The 23369-nt window shown below is 35.5% G+C and overlaps 1 protein-coding gene across 1 annotated transcript in view; it reads left to right on the top strand.

Moving 5' to 3' along the window:
* The window catches only part of LOC126356246 (BUB3-interacting and GLEBS motif-containing protein ZNF207-like), a 71326-nt gene that overhangs the window by 46876 nt on the left and 1081 nt on the right, over positions 1 to 23369 (top strand). Inside the window, exons 9-10 of the mRNA XM_050007077.1 lie at positions 6110 to 6323; positions 14344 to 14457. Of these exons, the coding sequence (XP_049863034.1) occupies positions 6110 to 6323; positions 14344 to 14453 (324 nt within the window). The 3' untranslated portion in view covers positions 14454 to 14457. The remainder of the gene's footprint in view (positions 1 to 6109; positions 6324 to 14343; positions 14458 to 23369) is intronic.

Here is a 23369-nt window from a genome sequence, read left to right as displayed (position 1 = left end):
GATTCAGGCAAACTGCAATTTAAACATAGTAGACATTCATAAAATCTCAAAGTACACAGTATAAATTCCTGAGTTTGGCTGCATGACAAAATTTCTGCATGCTTAACACTTGGCTTCCTGCACTCAACTCAATTAAGCTGGTGTCACTGTTTCCCCTTCAATGTTCCATAATGCTAAGTTTGAGCAACAGTGAAACACAGATGCAATATCTTCTATGGTGTAGGTCACATGTAACAACAGCATCTAATGCAAAAATATGAGATTGTAATGACAATTCAGTCCAATTCTTGAACTTTCGATCGTCTCTCGATTTGGTCATGGCTGTTGGTGAAAACTGATTAAAAGCTGGTAACATTTTTCCTCTGTAATCTTGAACTATGGCAGAATTTCTCATTAGCAATGCACTTGATAAATCATTAGTGTCTCATAACCAAATGAAATACTAACTGGTTCAGAATGATGCATTGGTTTTTGAATGACAAGGTTTTCGCCTTCAATGTTACCTTAATGTTTAAAAAAAGCATAAATACAGGTGTATGGTGTTCATACATGTATGATAACTTTTATTGCGAACCTCTTCAAATAGAACAAAAGCTTATAAGTGTTCTTCAAATAGAACAAAAGCTTATAAGTGGATAGAATTTAATGCTGTTTCCTCCTGTGTTTCACAATATTGTCAGTTTTTAAGCAGAGCATTAGATTGTTGCTGTGGCTATTCGTAGTTTCTCATGTATCCATCCCGTGCGCTATTGCTGCTAGTCATATGTCATGTGATTTTTCAACTGTGGTCAGTACTGGTTCAAGCGAGGTCGATACTGACTCAAGTGCTTCATCATATCATGAGATCACGAGCCTATTCAGACATAAGTGTTGTTTGCTAAGCCCCACTCAAATTAAATTTGTATGAAACCTCAATAGTGAAAGCTTCATTTCTAAATGTAAGATGACCTGTATCTGGTAAACAGTTTAACCATTTTAGTGCCAGACGTTTTCTCAAAAGATCATGTTAAAAGTGCCATGCGATTTTACAGTAAAATGCAGACCTCTGCCATACTTGCAATAAAATGTAAACTAGTGCATAAAGGAATGTAATTCTTTTTTAATTTTTAGGGAATGCTGCTGTCTACAGTAATATGTGCAATACACATTGTCAAAGAACATATTTTCAGAGAAAAAAATTATTTTCATGATGTGGTTTACCGAAAAAAATTAAAACTTTGATTTCAGTTTACTGTGAGACCCATCAAATGATGATATACTCAAAAATTTCAGGTATTTATAGAATCTCTGTAGTTTCCTTAACAAAAACACCATAAAGGAATACAAATTCTTTTTTATTTCACTAAGGAAAAAATCATAAAGAACATAACATTACAAAAAAATTGTTTTGTTGTGAATGTGTTCTCAGTTCTTCAGTCATAAAACACTGACAAATGTGTGGTTGCAGCTATGACAGCTACTTGCACACATGCTGACCAACACATGAAGGATGCAGTCCTTTCTTGCAACAAACACATACTGTTCGTGAACGCCACTTCTTATCCTTCGTAGAACAAACACTACAGTAGCGTTCCTTTCTCCCTGGAAGAGTCTCTACACCATATATTGTTTGAGCAGGTACATTTGTATCTATTGCACTTGTGGTTGCAGTCCTTGCCTGAAACCACTGTTTAGAAAGTTTGCACATGACTATGCTGTTAAACTTCAGCCGTGTCAGTGGTTTGTCGCTGGGGTTTAGGCTTTCCTTATACAAAACATATGCATTCAGCACCATCCTGGCAATTATGCTGAACACTACATTCTTCCACATCTTGACAGTCCTCCTCTCATCTAAATAGCAGTACGCCATCATATCAGATGAGTCAATGCCACTCATATACTTATTATATTGAAAAATAACATCTGGTTTCTTGACCAACTGTCTATTGCGAATTGTCTTTTCTGATGATGTAGCAGAGGATGATGTACTCACAAGGAGGACTGGATTTCTCTCTGATTTCTTCTGTCGGAAGCCACAGAGGAGTATAAAAGATTTCATGAAAAACTTTAGCTGACCTACAGCATAATTCAACAGAAGACCACGTGGCAGGAATTTTCTGTTTCTTCTAATTGTTCCCGTTAGTTAAGTACCAACTGAATACAGCTTTTCTGCCAGAGGAATAGATGTAAAAAAGTTATCGCAAAACACATGGTAACCTTTTTGCATGTAGCTCCCAAGAGCTAGTAGTTTCATGATGACTACATATCCCAGGCCATTCTCTTTTATTTCGTTTTTGTTATCATCACTTTTTGCACCACGGTATGCATAAAACCCTAGGCAGTAATTTACGACTGAATCACACAGCATCCAAAATTTGACTCCCCATCTGTGATGATGATTATTGGGAAGGTACTGGATTATCTGTGAGTGCGCCTTTGTCCCAACAAGACTTTCATCAACACTCAGTTGCTGGTGTGGAGTGTAGTAGTGACTGAAAACATTGTTGGCAATATCCACTAACACTTGAAATTTGGCTGTTGGAGCATATAATGGGTGACCAGGAGGGTGAAGTTTCGAATTGTCTACAAAATGGAAAAACCGCAGCAACAACTGAAACCAGTTGCGTGAAAACATTTGCAAAAACCACGGTGTCAACAGGTTTGCATCAGTTGACCAATAACTAAAAATCGTTGGTTTTTTTATCAGTCCCATATTCAAAATTACTGCTATAAAAGCCCTCATTTCTGCTACAGTTGTTGGCTGCCATTGTTTGAGTCTCGATTTGGCGATAAATGCGTTGACTGAATCACCTGGCGAGCGTATCTGTTAGTCTCTGTCACCATAATCATAAAAAGGTGCAGCATGAAGAACAAATTGAAAAAAATCAATTGGTGTGGCGTTTGTTGGTATATGTTTAGGGTCTGGTACTTCTGCATACACAAAGCTTGGGGGGAGGTTGATTATCTGATGCCTCATCCAGTACTTCAACAAAAGTATTTGCACTGCAATTTAGTTGTGTTTGGTTGTCGTCGTCGTCGTTATTTGCTGACGCACAATCGTCACTTGAAGAAACAAACGACGAGTCCTCTTCTCCACCGGACATCTCATCATCAGATTCACTTTCTGCAAATCCTGCAAATTCATCTTAACTTCCACTACTTATCATATTATTGTCTAAATCACTTGTATCGAACCGCAACTTCTTACTTGAGGACGCCATGCTGCCGCGAAATAATCTGTAAATAACCACCACCAGAGAAGTTTATTTTACTTGAAATATCACACTGACAATCGAAAAGAAGAACGATATGCTGTGCCTTCGACCTTCATTCTGCGTCTTGGCTAGGAAATACTAACAACTTTGCCTTCAAGCGCGGAAAAAATGAATGAGAAGAGTATCACGATCACATTGTTACTGGCATTTTTCGCCGAATATCTGGATCACGATCAGATCGTATTTGGCACTAAAAGGGTTAAAAATGTTGACCTTAGTAGCAGTGATTTAGTCAGTGAGTATAATATGACATCATATTTTTTTTGAATAACGAATGTCGGAAAAAGCTTCGGTTTATAATCGGGTAAATAATGTAAATGAAGTGCAAGGATAGTGATGACAAGGATAGTGATGACGAAAAAAGACAAATTAACCGCATTTTGGAAGGAAAAAAAGGAACGTTTTATGTAACTTTTCAAACTTGTCTCACTAGAAAGACCATGGTTGTAACTGTCAAAAAAATTTAATTGTTCTTTGTATACTAACAACGCTAAATAATTTGAATCAAAATTGGACTTGAAAATCGTGGAATGAAAAAAGTGCAAATTTGGAATTTTTATATCTCATGGAGTAAACCAGTGCTGACCATGAAACTTAATACACAATAGGTCGGTAACACAAGTATGGGGAATACAAAATTTTCAATTTTTTACAAAAATTGTTACCTTTTTGGCAAATTATTAGATTATTTGGGGAATCGTAGGTGAATGCTAAATGTTATGCTGAAGATATGTGAGCTTGTAATTTTCTTCTCGTTTACCTACAATAGCACAAATTAAGTCAACAAACAAGTATCAGATATTGGTTTGGTTTATCTTTTGCATGGATTCAGATGTTACAGGAATGGAAACAAGTAAGAAAGCTCCATACCATTATTCAATGTGTAATTCTTTTATGGGTAGAATAGATCTTAAAGGTCATACATAAAATTGCAGAAAAGCTATTTAAATGAATGTTTTGAGGTTTCAATTCATTTTCGATTGGTGGAGAAATAAAATGGCACAATTTTTTATTGGGTCACAGCAAAGGAATTGGTCTAACAACTCATGTACATTTCACTGTAATTCTGGTATATGAAAAATCTTTCACTTTACCTAAATGACCGTCAGCAAGCAGTTCGACATTTGAAAGTACCATCAATAGAGGAAAAATTCTATAGTGACAAGTTCAGTAAGAAGGGGGGGGGGGGGTTGCGTTTGGATAATTCATTTAAACCTCTGCATTGCTGAATGTAGTTTCTAAACTAATTAGTACTATTAGTTGCTCAGGCACAGTAAATATAGTTTTCAAAGGAAGAACACCAACATTGCCATTCATTCTATGATTTACTTCTCATTGGCACTATTTTCCTAAAGCTTGTGTCACAACATAAAGATATCTGAGGCCAATATTAATTTATAAGGTTGCAAATGGGCTGTTCTCAAGTTATAGAATATTTCTGCTTAGAAGTTATTGTTGAGGCGTTGATGTGCACAGAAAAGTTTGCTCAGTTGACTTTAGATGGGAAATGTTAGTCATACTGATGTTAGTCATACGGATTATAACATGTGGACCTGATGATTGCTTCTATCAGAAGAAGGTATGAGGATGGAGAAACGGGGACAAGTATCATCGTAGGAAAACTCACTCTATACTACAGAGACTTATTGAGCGAAAGGAGAAGAAAAAATATATTGCTGGTATTGACAAGATTTGAAGAACTGAGAACTTGTTAGTGAAAGAGGTGGGAGCAGGCAAAGAATATATTGTAATGAATGAGAACATGGGGAATTAACAAGATCGTCACACCACAATCAAACTTTTGTAATTTTTTTATACTTAGGTATCTGAAGTTCGGAACTCAAATATAAATTTCTCAAAGCAGTTCAATGCAACTCTCAAAAATTCTGCTCAGAATTGACTTCTGAAGTTTTTCAAGCAACCTTAACTCACTAAAGTGAATTAGTTTTTATTGTTGTTGCGTGCACCCATCCCATGGAGGGCAACCTGATTAGTTTTTATGTTCATTTCAGGTACCTATGTCATTTAAATATGAAGTTCATCAAGTATATGCTAAGTAACACATCCGATTATAATTTTCTTTGTGAAAAAACATGAGAATTCAAGGGAACAGTACTTGCTATCTGTGTGTGTTTACAAACAGTACAATACGTGATTTACTATTAATTGATGATGGTTTCCTTTATTTATACACTTTATGTAGACTTATAGAGTTATGGCACTGTAAGTGAAGGAAATAGCTGTGCAGTGTGTAATTAGAAACAAGATGATGTCCATTTTTCATAAAAAATTATAATTAGATATCTATTAATTAACATAATGTTGAGGACATCCATATTTAAATGAAATAGGTATTTGAATTGAATGGGATAAATTTGAAGAATAGATAATGATGATAACAACCAAAACAAGACTCTAACCAGCGATCTAATGATTGTCCGTCTCAAGTGTTACCGATTGAACTATGCGGTCTGTGATAAAAAATTGTCCTAATTTTAGTGAATTAAAGTTCCTTAGAAAACATAGAAGTCAGTTTTCTTGAAAATTTTTAGAGTTACATCAAAATACCTTTGAAGATAGATATCTGAGTTTCGAATATTAGAAAAACATACAAAAATCTGATTGCTTCATGAGCCCTTTGGAAATGCAGATAAACACTGAACAAGAATTGTCGTTTTAAGTGACTAAATAAAACCCAAAAATCAAATTTTAATTCAAAGAAAGAATCATCTACTTTTAGATGTGAAGTATACAGTATTTAAAATATATGTTAAAACTTACAAATTTATTATAAAATTAAATGTTTGTCATACCTTCATTATTATTAAATTATAACAAGCTCATTCTGTTTTCAGGCTGAACGACCAACAGTTATGCCTCGCTTTCAGCGTCCGCCAATGGCTGTGGCAGCTGTACCTGTATCAATAGCTCCTCCAGTGAGCAGTGTTGCTATAATGTCCCCAATGGCTGGACCACCTATAATGAGGCCCGCTGTGCCCCTAGGTCCCCCAACAATGATTGGAGGTAACATGAACATGATGCGACCACCCCCCATGGGGCTCCCTCCAGGTAATTCATTTTGATTCCATTTTCTTTTCCAAATGTGTTAATTCAGCTTGTTTTCTGTGGATTAATAGTTTTGGTAAGGTAAGGTGTGTAATTTTAAACATCTGAAAACAACCGAATATATTATGGGCAGTTGTGTTATTGTGCTTGTAGAAAGTGGAACAATTTTTATATTAAAATTATCTTAGTTCCTTAACCTCCTCCACACTACCACAGGTATGTGGAAATCTGTGTTGAATGTCATTAACCAATGTTATTCTATTAGTAGTGTTAAATGAATAGTTCTGATTGTCCAAGAAAACCATATAGAGTTACAGCGTTAAGTTTTTGTGTTATATACTATTAAGGTTTTACAAAATTAGCAGTTACGCAAGTTGTCATATTTGCCTGGTTTGTTCGGAGAGGTTGACTGTATTCTGTAGAGAACAATTACATCATGAGAATTACACTGTATATAATGGCTAAAGGAGTGGTAATTTGTCTGGGAAATTTGTAGTTAAAAATTGATTTTACCTGGAACAGGCACAAAAAAATCTCAGACTTCTGGATTACTTTGAGAAATCTCAGTAGCATAAAATAATTGTAAATTCACCACTGGTTTCAACTGTTTTTGACTGAAGCAGAGGTATTTAACGATTTTCTTAAAATTGGTTGTGGAGTCCTGACTTACGATAAGGTGAAGTAGTGCGCAAGCTGTTACTGTGTTTGTTGCTAGAGTCCAGTTGCCTCTGCTGTGCATGCTTGCCTTGGAAGTAATGGTTATTTGGAGCCCCATCTGTTGTACATTGTGTAATTGTGTGTGTAACATGCGTAACAGAATTTGTCCCGTGGATAATTTCCTCGTTTGCATAAAAGTGAAGTTGGAAATGTTATTGATCAGCAGTGGGTATTCAGCAATAAATATTTTAATTACAATATAAACTAGTAATTTGCTGAGTTTCTATTTGTGTCATACTTCAGCCGACCACCGAACAAGGCAGCGCAGTGCTTAACACACTTGACTTGACTTAGTGAGGACATCCAGCTGTGCAGGTTTTGTGTGATTTTGGTATAAATTGCTTAAAGCTGTTGCCGAAATGGTTCCATTGAGAAAGTATGGCTGATTTTGTTCCCCGTCCCTCCCTAATCTTAAATAGTGTTCAATCTTTAATGACCTTCCTTTCAAGTAACCGATGATCACAACATGCCGAACACCTGGTTTTAAAGCACGATCCTGCAGTCTGTTGATGTTGTATTCCAATGACAGCAGTTTGAAGAATTTTTTTCTGAGATTCATCATATGCGTAAGCACAGAACAGTGACAGATAACATTAGCCACAACCAAAGTGTGTGTTTTGTAACGATTTGTGTGGAGAACTGTGTAGCGTTAGCGAAATGAGAAGCTACCAATGCACTTAGCACAAATAGAAAAATGCCCACGAACCACAAATTTTTATAGTTGCTTTTATTTTCATTTGCAGAGAGTGAATAGAAATTTATATGGGACAAAAGTGACTTGTCTCTATTGAATGCAATAAAGAAAGTAATTCATTTAGGAGTATAAAAAATACAGGGTGCATTATTATTAAAATTGAATGTTTAATTTTAATGCTATGGATCCTGGCAATCTGCAAACATTTTCATAGAGCTTCCAATTGTATACACTATATTGTATCTGGCATGAATAGCTAAGGTTACCATCACACTCCACTGTGGAGCACCTTGAGTTAATGTTACATGTGTTGATTTGACTCATTTGAGAATAAAATGCTAGGAGCAGAGCATTCCACAATCTCTTATTTTGTTCTCGAGGCAACTGTGCTTAACTATTAAACACCTTCCAGGACTTTCTTTGTATTTCAAGTAATAGTATATGAGCATAAAATGTTCCATAATTCTAAAAAAAATGATAAAAATATAAAAAAATTAAAAAAAAATGTTAGCAGTATAGACCTGTAATTATGTGTCTCTGCCTGACAACCCTTCTTAAGCACCAAGAGAGCCTGCACCTTTCTCCAGCCACACAGAACTCTTGATAACCCATGATTAGGGTCCTGAAGATGTAGCATCTGTTTTTTCCAAAGTTAGCACCTATTTTTGGTAAAATTCTAATCTATTTATTTATTTATTGTAAATAATTATATCCATAGATTCAAAGAATAGAATATTTTTATTTGCCTTTCAGTATTTTTCATACAATTGGCTTCGTCAAAGTTTGCAATGGAGTACAGTTACGCACAATAAACATTTACATACACAGAATTATTTAGCTTATTTAAGAATTGAAAACATCTCTTTATCACCTATTAAAAGCTTATATTATAATGAGTATTTCCTAGGGATTCTTCAACTTTATAGAATTCACTGCATTTTAACCAATTTTGCAATACACTCTTGAATTTATTAAATGGGGCTGTACGAGCTGAGTATGATAACTTATTAAAGGAGATCATGCTACGTGTTCGAGGAGCCAGCCTTATTGCATTGAAATTTACTATTAAAATGAGTGGCGATTCGGAAGCTTTTTGACAGGAATGTTTGCTTTTGCAAAAACTTCTCTTTTTTTTTAATTAGTCTATGCTTTTTCTCTTCTTTTGGCTTTCCTTAAGCTTCCAACAAATGATTGTTTAGGTTGAGAATCAGCAACATTTTCCTGCTGGTGAATGTAGTATTTTTTTGATTTAATGTGTCTCTTGACAGTATTTCTTCTTTTCCACCTAATTTGATAATTATTAAATAGGCAGAATATTTATTTTACTTTGTGGCAGTTCATAGCCATCAGATCTCTACTTGACTACACTGCTTATAGAAGTGGTAAAAGTACTTAGTGTCGAAGTAGGACCAAAATAATTCTGTTCATGTGTTGGAATAAGATTTTCAGCTTGGATAAAATACAATGCAAGTTTATGTTTTCCAGGCTGTATATTGCAGACTGCAGACAGTTAGTCATGAGTGCAAACGAACTACAATTATGGCGGCCAGAGGGGATGGTCATAGAGGTTACCGATAATTTCTGGAGTTGTGGGGGACCCTAATCTACCTTTTTTGATGGACTAGGAGCAGTTTTTTCACTGTTTTTAAAATAAGAAATGAAAAAAAGTCACACAACACAAAGCGTTTGGTAATAGCTACTGCACAGTTGCTTATTTTGTATGGCAGAGTCTTAACAAGGTAGTTCTGACCCAAACTCTACCGTTACCCAGTCCGAGCACAGTGCAACACACTGCCATCTAAAACTACTATGTTAGTGTGTCCACATACACTGCGTTCACATGGGGCTCCAAAAACTGGTTTTATAAACCAATTTCCCAATTCTGCCTCCAATATTGATTCTGGAAATGTTCTAGTGGCCGGATTTCAGCCCCCACAGTCGACTTTTGCTCCCATGCTGGGTTTTTAAACACACAAACATTCTTGAAACATACTTGGTGTGTCAGGTTACTTCTTGTTGCTTAAAATTTTCAGCTAATGTGGAGGGAGTGACTTTTGTGCTGTGAAGGAGAAGTAAATATATTAGACTGAGTATAAAGTTGTCTACATCCAATATTTAATTGAAGAGAATCAGCCACTGTGCTGACTAAATCAAAAACTGGAACAGTTGATTTGTGGATGTAATAATTAGTTTGACAAAAGCTATTTCAGCCCATAACATGTATACATGACAGTAATAAATGGTTCCCAAAATTCAGTTTTCACCTTCCAGATGTCACATTCATAGTTCTTGTTGATCATAGATAGTGATTGCATGAACTTTTGAAACTAAACTAGCAGGCAAATATATGTGTTTCTTTGTTCTAAGGTGCTAGGTCCCATGGCTGAGTCCTACATTGCATTACATGGCATGTATTAGAGACCAGTGTTCATAAGAGACCACTAAGCCACTAGCAACTGACATGGTTGAGTGCACTGATAGGTCATGTTCATGCACTTTGTTTTATAAACAAATTCTCATGTGTATTATCTTGTGAAAAGTCAGATTGTTCTTTCTAGTTTAGTAGTTTTATTTTATTTTCAGCTCTTCAGGCTCGTATCTCGACGTCTGTCTTTTGGAATACGTGTAATGATAGAAAACTTGTCATCCATTGTCAAACAATGAGACCGAACTAAGTGTTTTGGCCTTCGTGTTGTTATTATCTGTTTTGTGTCAGTACAATCACTGTTGAGAGTAGTGGAAAGGTGGTGTATCTTAATTTTTATACTGTCTTTACATGATGATGTATTATCTTATGGTTAACTGTCAAATTGGGAACCAAAAAACTTGACCTTCACTGCACCTTGCATTCATTTTGAGTTTATTCAGGTTTTATTTATTATTTCAGTCCATGCCTTGTTGTGAATAAATGTAAAATTCTGAAATGATCATTTCAATCCAGGGTACCTAAAAGCAGATAGAAATTCTTCCATTTCAGTCAGCATGACATAATCATTACAATGCTAATTGAAGATGTTGTGTTTGGGAGAGAAAAGGCACACCAAAGATTCTTTAAGAATAGGAGTTAGATACTAAGGGGATATTTTGAAGCATATATGTTTCAATTGAGTAGTCACTATACTCACTTGCAAGTGGCACAACGAAAATGGCATAACTGGAGACAGTATGTTCTTGATTAAATGCAGCTTATTTCTTAGATCTGTGTGAAGTCTATTTGCACTGTGGAATTTCATTTTAACTACTGACACAGCATTACATTTTGGCACTCTTGGTTTCAAATGTTGTATCAGCAATTGTTTCTAATTTTTATGCCTGGTTTGGTGGGTATTCTGTAGAACTTTAAAGTTTGAATAGGACCACTAGACTGCTGCTTATTTACATTAAAGGTAGAATGCATTCATCAAGAGACCACAGAGGTTATAGGTTGTGGAGATGTTTGATATTAGATGTGTATATACTCTTCAGTTGCTATAGCTCAATGTTCAAATGTTCTCACCAAGACACAAGAAAATCTTACTGAAGAAGGTTACAGTCCACTTGTTCCAAATATTGATAAGTGGGTGAATAGATGAAGCATTCTGTAGAACTACTTGAATATCAGTATTGCTACATTCTGTTAAGTATTAAGAATATATTGGTGTCTCCTTAATGTTTTTAAAAGAACCACATGCCCTGAATGTCATAATTGGGAAAACGTATTACAAAAATACTACCTGATTTGGTAATTATTTGATTTTTTCGAGAATGAAAATACGTAATTTGGGGTTATGTGTGATCCCATAACAGCACACTCCCTGACGTGCCATATCCATAAATTATAATTCTATTATAATTCTAAACACACTTTTTCGAGAATATATTTGGAATATCACACCAAGAAACTCAAACCATTAGTATACAAGAAGCAAAAATACTTTAAATATAGCGGCATTGGCGACATCCAAGCTGCTGGACATGTATACTTAAGCCAACAGCCAATCAGGATGCATGTGACTGAGAACATAGCCTCTAGTCTCCAAAATACAAACCTATATTTTAGGAACTTATCTAAAAGACTTATATATCAACATTTAATTTCAATTTGAATTGATTGCTTATATGTGAATATGTATGTGTGTATATATTATATGTGAGTTGATTGTTTATATGTGAATATTTGCCCTTAGTATACAGAAACACATTAACATCCAATTTCAGTTTTACTGTGGATAGTAACACCATCTGTGCCTCATAATACATAGCACTATGTATAAAAATACCATCACCAAAAACAGTTTGTGTATAAATTCATATTTCATTTATACACAATGTCAGGCTGAGTTTACACAGATTTTCTTAACAGAAAGAAAAGTCGTTCATTTCACTTTTTGGCATTAGTGAATCATCCTGATAATATAGATAGTCATTGATAAAACTATTGGTACACTGTACATATTAACCTAACTATACTATACTACCCTACATTACACTGCCCTGTCTTTACAGGTGTTCGAAGAACATGCCAGTCATTACTTGTTTCTTCTGTCCTGATTTTGATATCATATTGTCCATCATTAATGCGTTCACCACTACTTCATCAATTTCAAAGCTTAATTCATAATGATTGTGTCCACGGCTTCAATGGCTTTTGACAGTGTAGGAACTGGCGAAGGTTCTGTTTCATATATGTCTTCACCTTCTCATTTCTCTGCCATCTGCAACTGTAACACTTCATCATTATGGAATGACAGATGGCAACAGGCTCGCAGTATTTTCTTCTTGCCACGTTATTTGCTGCCACTGCTCAGTTGGAGTTTCATTGTTTTCTGACCTGATGTCTTCTTCTGCGATTTCATTGTTTTATGATGTGATCCCTCCTGTGAGTGCCAGTATCCATTAAAGCTATCCCTCTGAAAACAGTTCTAGCAAGGAATCCATGCGTTTCTGACAAAATGCTTAGCATCCAAGATTGTCTCTTTTTACTTGTTGTTATGAAAATATGTGAGCCTCTTCTGTAGAAGAATTTTCTGTATTTTTATTTCATGCCTTGGTTGAGTGGCTGAAGGTGTCTTGTGCAATTGGTTGGAAAAAAAACACTACATTTATATTACAAAGATACAACATATCTTGAGGATAAGCTTCGCAGTACTCAATAAAGAGGATGAATTTCCTGTTTTTGACTCCCAACCTTGCATCGCAAAAGCACAAATATCATTCAGATATACTTGTCGTTAACTGAGATTTTGTATTAGACATATATTTGCATGGGAATGTCAGCACATTTATCATTGGAACTGTATCTCTCAATGATACATGGAAGAATATATTTCCGTGACTCAATAGTTTCAATATTCAAGCTTCCAGCCTCACCTCAAACACATTTGCATGCTCAATTGTGTCGGCTCTTAAACCTTTCGACCCAACCATTGGATGCCTTGATATCTTTGCGTCCCATCTTTTGTGTCAAATATGTAGCTTTAGCAAAAACCATAGTACCATGAACTGGTATGTTTTGCTGTGCCAGCTTGTTTAAACCACTTCAGTATGGCAGTTCCCAGTTCTGGAAACTGATAATTGTGCCCGTTTTCTTCTGTTGTTTCCTCCTTCCGACTATGCAGCTTCAATTATTTTTTGCTTGCTCACTATTTTAGTTTGATCTTGACGGAGGAATATCAACATGCTTCATGTATATAGTTTTGCCCACTTTCTGAATAATGTTCCAGTTCTTTTCATTAATGAATCGCCTCACTATCTTCTTATCCATGATGTATCAGTACACTTTCTTACACAAAAAGAAAATCCCACACTGAGAGGTAACCAAACATCCATTTGCAGCATACCATACATAAACAAAGAATAACCAGCAACTGATTTATATGTAGTTTATTGTTTATATATGGCCAATGCGACATCACTCCTGCCTCTACTGCCGTATACTTCTATGTGCCAAATTTGTCATGTGTACCATAACTAATGATGTGCACAGTTGCCAACACTGAAAAAAAGAACGCCGAATTTCAACATCCTAAATGGGGAGGGTGAACATATAAATGAGTCATATTAACATGTAGTCTGGTCCCTTCAACCTCCGCACAAACCAACCAACCATATTAACATGCATTTAATGTAATTGGGATTGGAACTTACCAAAATGGACTTACTATGTGGGAAAACATGGTAATGAGGAACGAACTAACCAGATTCCTCTGTAAAAAAATTCATTTTGTACAGTCTGTAATAATGAAATTCACAGAAAGATTGTGCAAAGTAAATGCAACTAATTTTGTTGATTTGTGGTGAAGACATGTGTAAAGACATATAGTGCTTTAAATCAAGGTTCTGGTTTAAAGTAACATTTTTTAAGATCTAATTTGTCAGGAGATTCATTTTTTAAAAATCGTGTATCCAGTAACAACAGAATATTTTTAGAAGTACTCATTCAGCAAAAGCAGTATGAATCTTTCATGGGAGCTTATTTAAAGTTTTGCATATATTATGGTTGTTCAAAGACTTATTTCCAGATTCATTCTCTTGTCACTTTCAGCAGTGTATTTTATTGACTTGAATTTGCTTACTTTAGCACTTTTCTCATTAACAGTGTAAGTAATAGTATTTTCTGTCTACATTTTAAAGGCATCATTGGAGCACTTCCACCGGGAGCAATGCACCCGTATGCAACGCCACCTATGGCATTTCCTGGTCCACCTATGCTGACTCCGATGATGCATCCACGCTTCAGATGATCAGGTTTGTTGGGGGGGCTCTGGCTTCTGTGGTCTGGTGGCCTTTAGGTTCACCCCTCCCTTCAGCTCATTTGTGTGCCTGTTGAAAGAAACCACCTGTAAGCAGATAACAGCATGCTAGCCACCAGAAATGAAAGGCATAATTATATGCATTTTTTCTCTTTCCTGTCACGAGTTGTAAATCTTATTGCACATAAGGAATGGACCAATTAATACATTCCGTAAACTTGTCCATCTAGGCAAGGTAAATGTAACATGGCACAAGTGTGTGTGTTTGTGTGTCTGTCCTTTCGTTGTGAAATACCATGTAATCTATTTTATATTTCCAGGATATGTAGAAGGAAATCCTGATTTCATTAGTCCATTTTGTGAACTAAAAACATTTGGCAATGCTAGAACATGATCTCACTTTTTTAATAAGTTAATTGCATAATTGTGTCATAGTATATGGTACAAATTGATGATGGGAGCATTTTCACGTACACTATCAGTGTAACAACTTTTTCGATTTATCTTATTGCATATTGTAAAGAGGTAAGATTATTCTATTGCTGTCGCTGAATACTTTGTTGTTCTCATCACCCTCTCCCTGTTGTAGCCAATGATGCTTTAAAACCTGTACAGTGCTTGGTGTAAAATTGCCATGATTTCAAAACGTGTATCTGTTTCATCGCAGTAAATAATGAAATAGACATATGCATTGAAATTTTGAAATTCAATAATTTTTGCTTGTAGTTATGCCAGAAAGAGATTCACAAAAACTGCATAAAATGTATAATTCACGGAGTTGCTGATGAAGCTTATAAATCATTTATGATAGCTACAAGGAGAGACTAAGGCTTCAGTGCTGCCATTAAGGTGATTATGGTTTCTAGTCTCTCACATATAGATTTGAGCAACTTCACCTGTATACCTCCCCATGTCGGCACTATGTCAAAATCTACCAATGCTCTCTTAATTGTAAGAAGAGAACATACAGTGCAGGCTGTTAAAATAGCCCAAAAATATTCCATTAAAGTGGTTTGTTTTTCAATCATAATTTGTGGTGGTCTAAAACTTCCCTGTTTCATCATGAGTAGAGCTTCAAGGAAGTTTAACTACTCCCATCTGAGCCTCTCTGCATGTTTAATTGAGGGAAAGAAACGGAACTCTTGCAAACTACGTCATTGTTGTTAGGGTAACAGTTTATCCATATGTTTCTGTTTTACCAAAACTTTTATTCACTCACGCATGTGTGTGCGCTCGCTCACACACACACACACACGCACACACACACACACACACACACACCGGTATCAGCTGTGAATTTGCTGTGCCTGGTTTTATTTTTATTTTATTTTTTTATTTGCTTAGATGGAACAACTGTCTGAAAAACTTCATAGAAATTGGTGGTTGTATTGGTCCTTTCCTTTGACTGCACTGTTTTCCAGTAAAACTATTTTATATTTATTGAACTCTTCAGTGATGCAAGAAATTTTTACTATTTTGACAATGTTTGATTGGTATTGTAAAACTTTCTTACATTTTGTAATATAGCTATGTACCTTAATTTTCTGAAAAATTTTAAAATGTTGAATCTGTAATCATTGAAATGTTTTTTCAAGAATTATCTTGCACAGTTTTTATGGAGTGTTTGTATGTATTGTTGCTACTTAGATACACAAGGGTGACTTCTAGAGTACACATATCTAACAGATTTGGAAATCCTTGAAGCAACTCTGTATTGGTTAGCCATGTGCATGTTGTGCATGTGAATTTTGAAGTATTTCAGCTACAGAAGAGTTCAGTAAATCCCAGAGATAATGTGTTTAAGGCACAAAAGAAGTTCATAAACTGTTCAAAGTATGGCAATTCTTAAGCAGTTGAAACAAAAACAGTGTAAATTTGTTTCATATTTAGAAACTTGGTCTGTAATCATACAGCAGAAGCTATGCCACGAGAAGATTATTGATTAAAAAAATAAGCCCTCACTTGCTTTACTGTTGTGCGCTTGCACCATTTGCATTTTGTATTGGCATTGCATCATGAAATTTTAAAAAATCATCCATAAGCTGAAAGAGAATAATCTGATATATTAGCTGCCCCAGCAACTGTAGTGTGGGCATGTACGCACGAGTTTTGTGTGTTAAAGGGAGAGCCGCATGTAGAATCCATGGTTCTCTTGTCTTCACTGTGGAGAAATTATATCAGGTAACAAATGTAACATTGTTTTTATACAGTCTGCCAAGCTGCAAGTTTAAATGAAAACGGATCAGGTAAGGGCCACTTTTCTTTAAAACCCTGTGTAATTTTTCTGTTCATTTATTATAAATCCCAGAAATGGCCTTTATCATTTGTGTTATAATGAGTAATAACTAAAGAAGTTGAAGACAAGGAAAACCTGTGTATTGATTAAGTATATAAATCTAACTGTATATATTTTGAAGATCAAATACAATTAGGGAGATCCATAGTCATATGTACAAACAATGTCAAAGATACTAGTTTATGTTTTCAGACAGTAAACTTACTTCTCTACTTCATTTGCAATAATTCATTTATTTACTATAATTATTGGCAGTTGGAATACGCATTGAGTAACCTATCACATTTAGAAAAATCAAGGTTTTGAATCTTCAGGACAGGTTTATACCATGTGCTGGACTGGAACTTGAAAAGAAATTTGCGGACATTGCATACCACCTTACATGCTTGAAATTAATGAAGTATCTTGAATAGAGCCTGCCGTTATTTGCGTATATTTCTCATTCTATTGATTAACATGAAAGTGAGGAAGCTTAAGTGCGTAAAGGTAGGCGTAGTGATAATGCTTATCATGTCTTAGAGAAACTGCTTCAAGTCCCAGCCTGGCAGAAAGTTGTAACCTCTCATGAACGTTTACTTCAGACACTGTTGGCCTGTGAGGAATTTCACTCAAAATAACATGTGTATCTCCTTTGACAGAGCTAACAGTTATGTGGTAAAATTAATTGTTGCATTCCTTAGGGATCTCCTTTTTCTATAGTTGTTCTCCTTATCTCCCCCCACCCCACCCCCCCAAATACTTCAGATACAAATACAGATGCAAGTCATAAGATGTGCTCATCATATATTGGACTGAGTCCATGATTTTGAGATCTTTGTTATATCCAAAACACACACACACACACACACACACACACACACACACACACACACACACACACACACACACACACCCCTACCTGTAAGATAGTTACGAATTTAACAACAAAATAAAAGTTGACCGTCACTGTGTAAAGAACTTTACCTTTTGCCTCGTTTTCTGACTACTTAGACACAGTTTAGCAGTGCATTTCCAAGAAACATGACAACAAATAACAAAGTCAACCAATAATAGGAAAATTATTGTTACAGCAATGGTATAAGATTCATAAATAGTTTATTCCAAATGTAACCTATCAGATTATGGTGCTTATTATACACTACTGTTAATAGTTGACAAGAAATTGTGCATTACTGACAAGGTGAGACTCTTACGTGTATCAGCGATTTTGATCAAGTTTTGCAAGGACGATCTGTATTGAAAATGAGGGACACGTGTTTTGATTTTTTGGTAAGACATTCTAGTTTTTGAACAAAACGAGGTCAAATTTGATGGCAGAAGATTGTATTTTCAATGCAGTACATTGCAAGATTGTCAAAAATCAATTTTTATTAATATTATGTGGGGTCCAAAGTTAATAATCTAGAGTCATTAATACTTTTGTGTTTTGATACTGTATATAGGGTAAGCATCGCTCTTAGGCATGTACAAGAGCAAGCTCGGCCGTCGAGTAGTCAAGGCATTCGACTACCAAATCATTGCTCAGTATCTGATTCTTGGTCGTCGCTCTATTTTTATCAGTATTTTTCAAGTGTACGCAATGTATTGACAGTTATTTTCATTATTATACCTAGTATAAAAATAGACCTTAAGTATATTATTGCGTAATCTTAACTGATCATCTATTTGTAAGTTTGTCTTGTAATTCTGTGCTCTGCTGTAACGTAGCATAATTTTGAAATCGTGCAGTGAAATTCTATTGCTGTCAGAAAAAATAAATCTAGGTACATTTCAGTGGAATTACTTTCACAATGCAGGTCAGTTGAGTATCATCATCTAGAAGAGTCTTATCCCAACGTGTTATGTATCTCAATGAAAACAGCTATCAGTATATTATGTATACTTATTTTTATTGTTAATCATACATCCTGATGTTATACTTTAAAAAAGAGCAAAGCAATAAAGCGGACACCGACCTCACTCATAGATGCATAGAATGAAGAATGACGAGTATCTTATCTACAGCATGAAAACACAAAAACATTAATTATGTGACCATTATTAATCTTGGACCCCCAAGTTATATTGATAATAGGTTTGTTTTTAAAAGATATCTCATTGTATGGCATTTAAAATATGATTTTCCTTCATCAACTTTTTCTAAGTTCGCTTTGGTTTAGGTCCACATATTGGACTATCAGATATTGATGTAAAAAGTGATTATCTTAATTGTTATTGCTGCTAGAAAACAGCTAGAAAAATTCATCGAATGCACATCTTTCCTTGAAGTTTTGACATTCTTTTGTTATGCTCTTGTCAGTCACCTGCAGAAAAAAGTTCCTCCAAGTATCAGCCAGTCATCTGCAAGAGTTGACTGCAGAAGTGAAATAAGGTGTCTGCTGATACATTCATGATGCATTTACGTGATCTGTTGTTCGTACATTATAACATACATCTACATGCGCAGTAGTCAAGATTTTTTAGGGGGTCTCTTAATGTATTTAAACCATTAACCCCCCCTTTGTGTGTGTGTCATGACATGATCTGCCCTCCCAGCTTTACAGCCGTGAGAGTACCTCAGATCATACCTTCCAAATTTCTCAGAAGTTATTCTGCATACCTTTAAGAATGAATTTTCATTTAGCAATGGTGTGTGTGCCGATCTGAAATTTCCTGGCATTTGAAAACCATGTGCCAACACACAGTTTTAATCTGCCAGAAAGTTTCAAATCAGTGTACATTCTGCTGCAGAGTGAAAATTCATTCTGTGTGTGTGAGTTAGTATATGAAAACTGTGTAGGGTAAGGAATTATATAAACAGGTATTTCCGTGTGAAGGGCAGTCATGAAATGCCCCATAAATACTCTCATTGTAAAGACATAACTTACGTACGTCATTCTTTCTTGAGCATCCTATGAGATGTGTGTGAATTCTGTATTAAGGGAAGACAGTACATACAGAATATACAAATGTGCTGAAAACATAAGAGGTGAAAATGGAAGTAGTGTTTGCATAGGGTGAAGAATGGGAGAGAATAAAAACAGAGCTTGAATCAAATTCCAGGAAGAAAGGAACTGGACAAAAGAATGGAAACATAATGCTAGGGTTTGTCAGTTGTCTCCTCCGTTTGGTGGGATTTCTAATGGAAAACACTTGATTCTGCTTAAATTGGCTCCCTGCGTGTAAAAATAGAGCAAGACCGTTAGTAAGGATTTTGCATTACACTTAGAAACCACATATCGGATAGCTTTAGTGATTAAATGAGTGCATGCGCGCGCGCCCGCCCACACACACACACACACACACACACACACACACACACACACACACACACACAAAAGCGCACGATGCACGCCCCCCCCCCTCACACACACACACACACACACACACACACACACACAACCTTTCCGTCCAACCAGTGTCTCTTCTGACTACATGTTTCTCTCTTTCCACTATCACATTACTGCTTCGTTTTATGCTATCACTAACATTGTTTTAACCATCATTGTTATGCTTTTTCAAAAAGGAACAAATTGCGTCCCTATATGTACTTCTTTATAAAATCTAGTACCAGGATTTGTATCAGGTAATTGATACAGTGGACTGAAGGGAAATAATGTGATGGGATGAAGTAGTTATTAATTAGCTTAAGGGGGATGTATAGTGTTTGTTTCCTTCACTACTTCTCTCCCTCTATTCAAGCATGGTTGAGCACTTAAAAAAACGGGGTCCTTGGTCATAATTTGAGTTGTCCTACAAAGCTTCAATTCCAGTTAGTGACAAATATTTCCCGTTCTGCTTACTGAGATGGAAACTGGTGTGCCTCCAAATTTTATAGTAAACACCAATAGAGTTGGAGCATAAAGTCCACCATTTACAAGAAATGAGTAAAAAAGTTGTAAGTTGATCAGTGTAGCTTTGATGAATTGGCTGTGCCCCACAGATATTCTCATTGTAAAGTCACAAATTTTCTGCTTCATTTGTTCTTGAGCCTCCTGTGAGGTGTGTGAGGGTTATGCATTTAACCTTTTTTCTTTTAAATTTCCTTAATGTAAGAGGCATGTTTTGTTATACAGATTTAATTGAATAGTTTTAATGTAATTTGTTGCAGTTATGCAACTGCATGCCAAGTGTTAAATTTCCTACCCATGGGAATTATTTGGGATTTAGGATCTTATTATTTTATTACCTATTCAGTCCATTGTTGGCTGACCCTGTACACTGTCTACTCTCCCTCTTGCTGATCCCCCCCCCCCCCCCCCCTCTCTCTCTCTCTCTCTCTCTCTCTCTCTCTCTCTCTCTCTCTCTCTCTCTGACACACACACAGACAGGCAGTTACCCCATACTCATGAGCACTATCTCCTGGTACATGCAGCAGTGAAGGTGATTGTTGGAGAGGCAAGTAAGAGAGTTCACCTGCCTCTCTTCTGCATACTTCTTACATTGTCAGATTCTTATCTCAAGCCTTTGAGTTGAAATAAGAGGCCACCGGGTACATAGTATATTTGATATAGCACTGCTAGTCCTTACAAAGGATCAATACTCTTAGCACAGTAGTAGCTAAAGCTTCTTTGTTGATCCTTACTGTTTTTAATTTTGTATTTTTGTGAGAACTCTAGTGTATGTCATAGCAAAAACATTACTTTTGCACATCTGTCAATTTATAAAGCAAATTCGACTTCAATTACACGAAACATTTAAGTATATTGCTCTGCATGTCAGTTACAACCTTGGCACAAATACAGTCCAATTTCTTTTGTAAGCAACAAGTGAGGCGCGGTGCAGCAGCTGTGTGCATAAAGCACAGTGAAGCCACGATAGGTACAGTGAAAATGACAACACAAGCATTTAAAGTAAAACTTGAAAAATAGGTTTCTTACTGGCATTAACACAGAAGTGAACTTTAAGATTTGGAGAATTGACTTCCATCTCCTAGCCCTTTATCAGGTAGTCCACAGAAGAACAACAAGGATAATATTTAATGACTTGATTAATGCAGAATATGAAGAATTTGTTGGGAGTTTTGTTACTGATTGTCATCACTATTGACTGTGGGTAGTATTACTATCCATACACTCACTAGTTAGTACTGCAATACCTGTCTATAGCAGCTTCTTTTAAATGTGCATAGGAATTGATTTTTTTGTAGTACTAACTACAGAACTGTTGACCTATTTCTTGTCAGTTATCATATGTTAAGTAGAAAAACTTTTTTTCACTGTAAGTAAGATGTTGATACGTGATAAAAATTGTGACATTAGTGTTTGAATAATTTCTGCTAGCAGCAAGGCAAAAGAAGAAATCATTTTAGCTCTGCTGAAGCAGAAATGAAGAATGTAGTTTTCCTTTTGACAGAGTAGTGAGAAGAAAAGGATAAGTAACAGATATTAATTGCAGAGGAGTAAATCTTTCATAGCTAACAAGAGATTAATAATGATCAGTCCAGATCTTGTATGACATTTTTCCTATGTGTAATGTGCAATTAAGGAAGCTTATGTGGTTTTGTTAGAAACGGGTGGAATTCAAAAAAGAGGGCTACAGAAATCAACCATATGTTTGTCAACATGTAGGTGTTTTGGTCATAGTTCTTTGTAGCGAAGCGTTATCCTAAAGTGTTAGTGTAGAACTTCATAGCTTTTGATGTCGTTGCAGTAGGGGCTATTGATCTGTTACATAGCTGAATTATGAGAGACTATAATCAAAACTCATCAAAGTGCCCTCCTTTCCTGTTGAAAATAGTCTGATGCATTGTTGAAACTGGTTAAAGCAGATGAAGAGCTCTTTTTAGTTTCCTGTATATGTTAAATTCTGTTGTGGCTGACACTTGTCTGAAGCTGCTTGCTTCTCCTTGTTTGTGTCCTCGTGTATGAGTAAGTTGTGTGTTGTACTCAATTGCAGTAACATCACCCAACAGCCATTTTTAGACAGCATTTAAAATTTTTGAAGTAATATTTTGTATTCTGTCTCTGTTATTACTGCAGTTGTTTGAGAGCTTTTGTTGCACTATAGTAAATTTCTGTATTTTTAGTTTACAAAACAGTAAACAAAACCTCAGCTATCTCCACTGTTGAGGTAAGCTTACATTACTGCTCGTGTATATCATTTATCTAGATATTGGGGTCCTTTGTGTCATAAAATATAAATTGAGTTATAGTGTTTCAAATTGTTCATGAAATTTGCAGTTTTGTCACTGTACTTCCAAAAAGTAGGCAATTGTCACCCACTGAGTGATAACTGAAAAATATAATTAATGTTAAGACTAATTTATGTGTGTATAAAGGGGAAAATTGCATAATAGTAAAAATTTCTGTGTAACATGGATGGACCCATCTGTATTGTTGATTATTTTTTATTCTTGTCATGCTACATGTTTATGAATCATTTTTAATTTTTTGACACTTTGGACTGCCATTATATATACTAAGGGAATAGGACACTCTGTTTTGTTTAGCTTTATTTTTTCTTACTTCCAAATTTTGTTTTGTAACACTGTGGTAGGTTCTCACTTGCATTTGCAATAAGTTTTTACTTTTGCCAGCACCAAACAGTTTTCAAGTAATTCTTTAACAGCTTACACGTCAATAACAAATTTCCTCTATTTTCTCAAAGACTGAAATATATTTACTCATTTT

The sequence above is a fragment of the Schistocerca gregaria genome, chromosome 3 (assembly GCF_023897955.1).
Source record: "Schistocerca gregaria isolate iqSchGreg1 chromosome 3, iqSchGreg1.2, whole genome shotgun sequence".
Lineage (NCBI taxonomy): Eukaryota > Metazoa > Arthropoda > Insecta > Orthoptera > Acrididae > Schistocerca > Schistocerca gregaria.
This window is presented reverse-complemented; position numbering and strand designations above follow the sequence as displayed.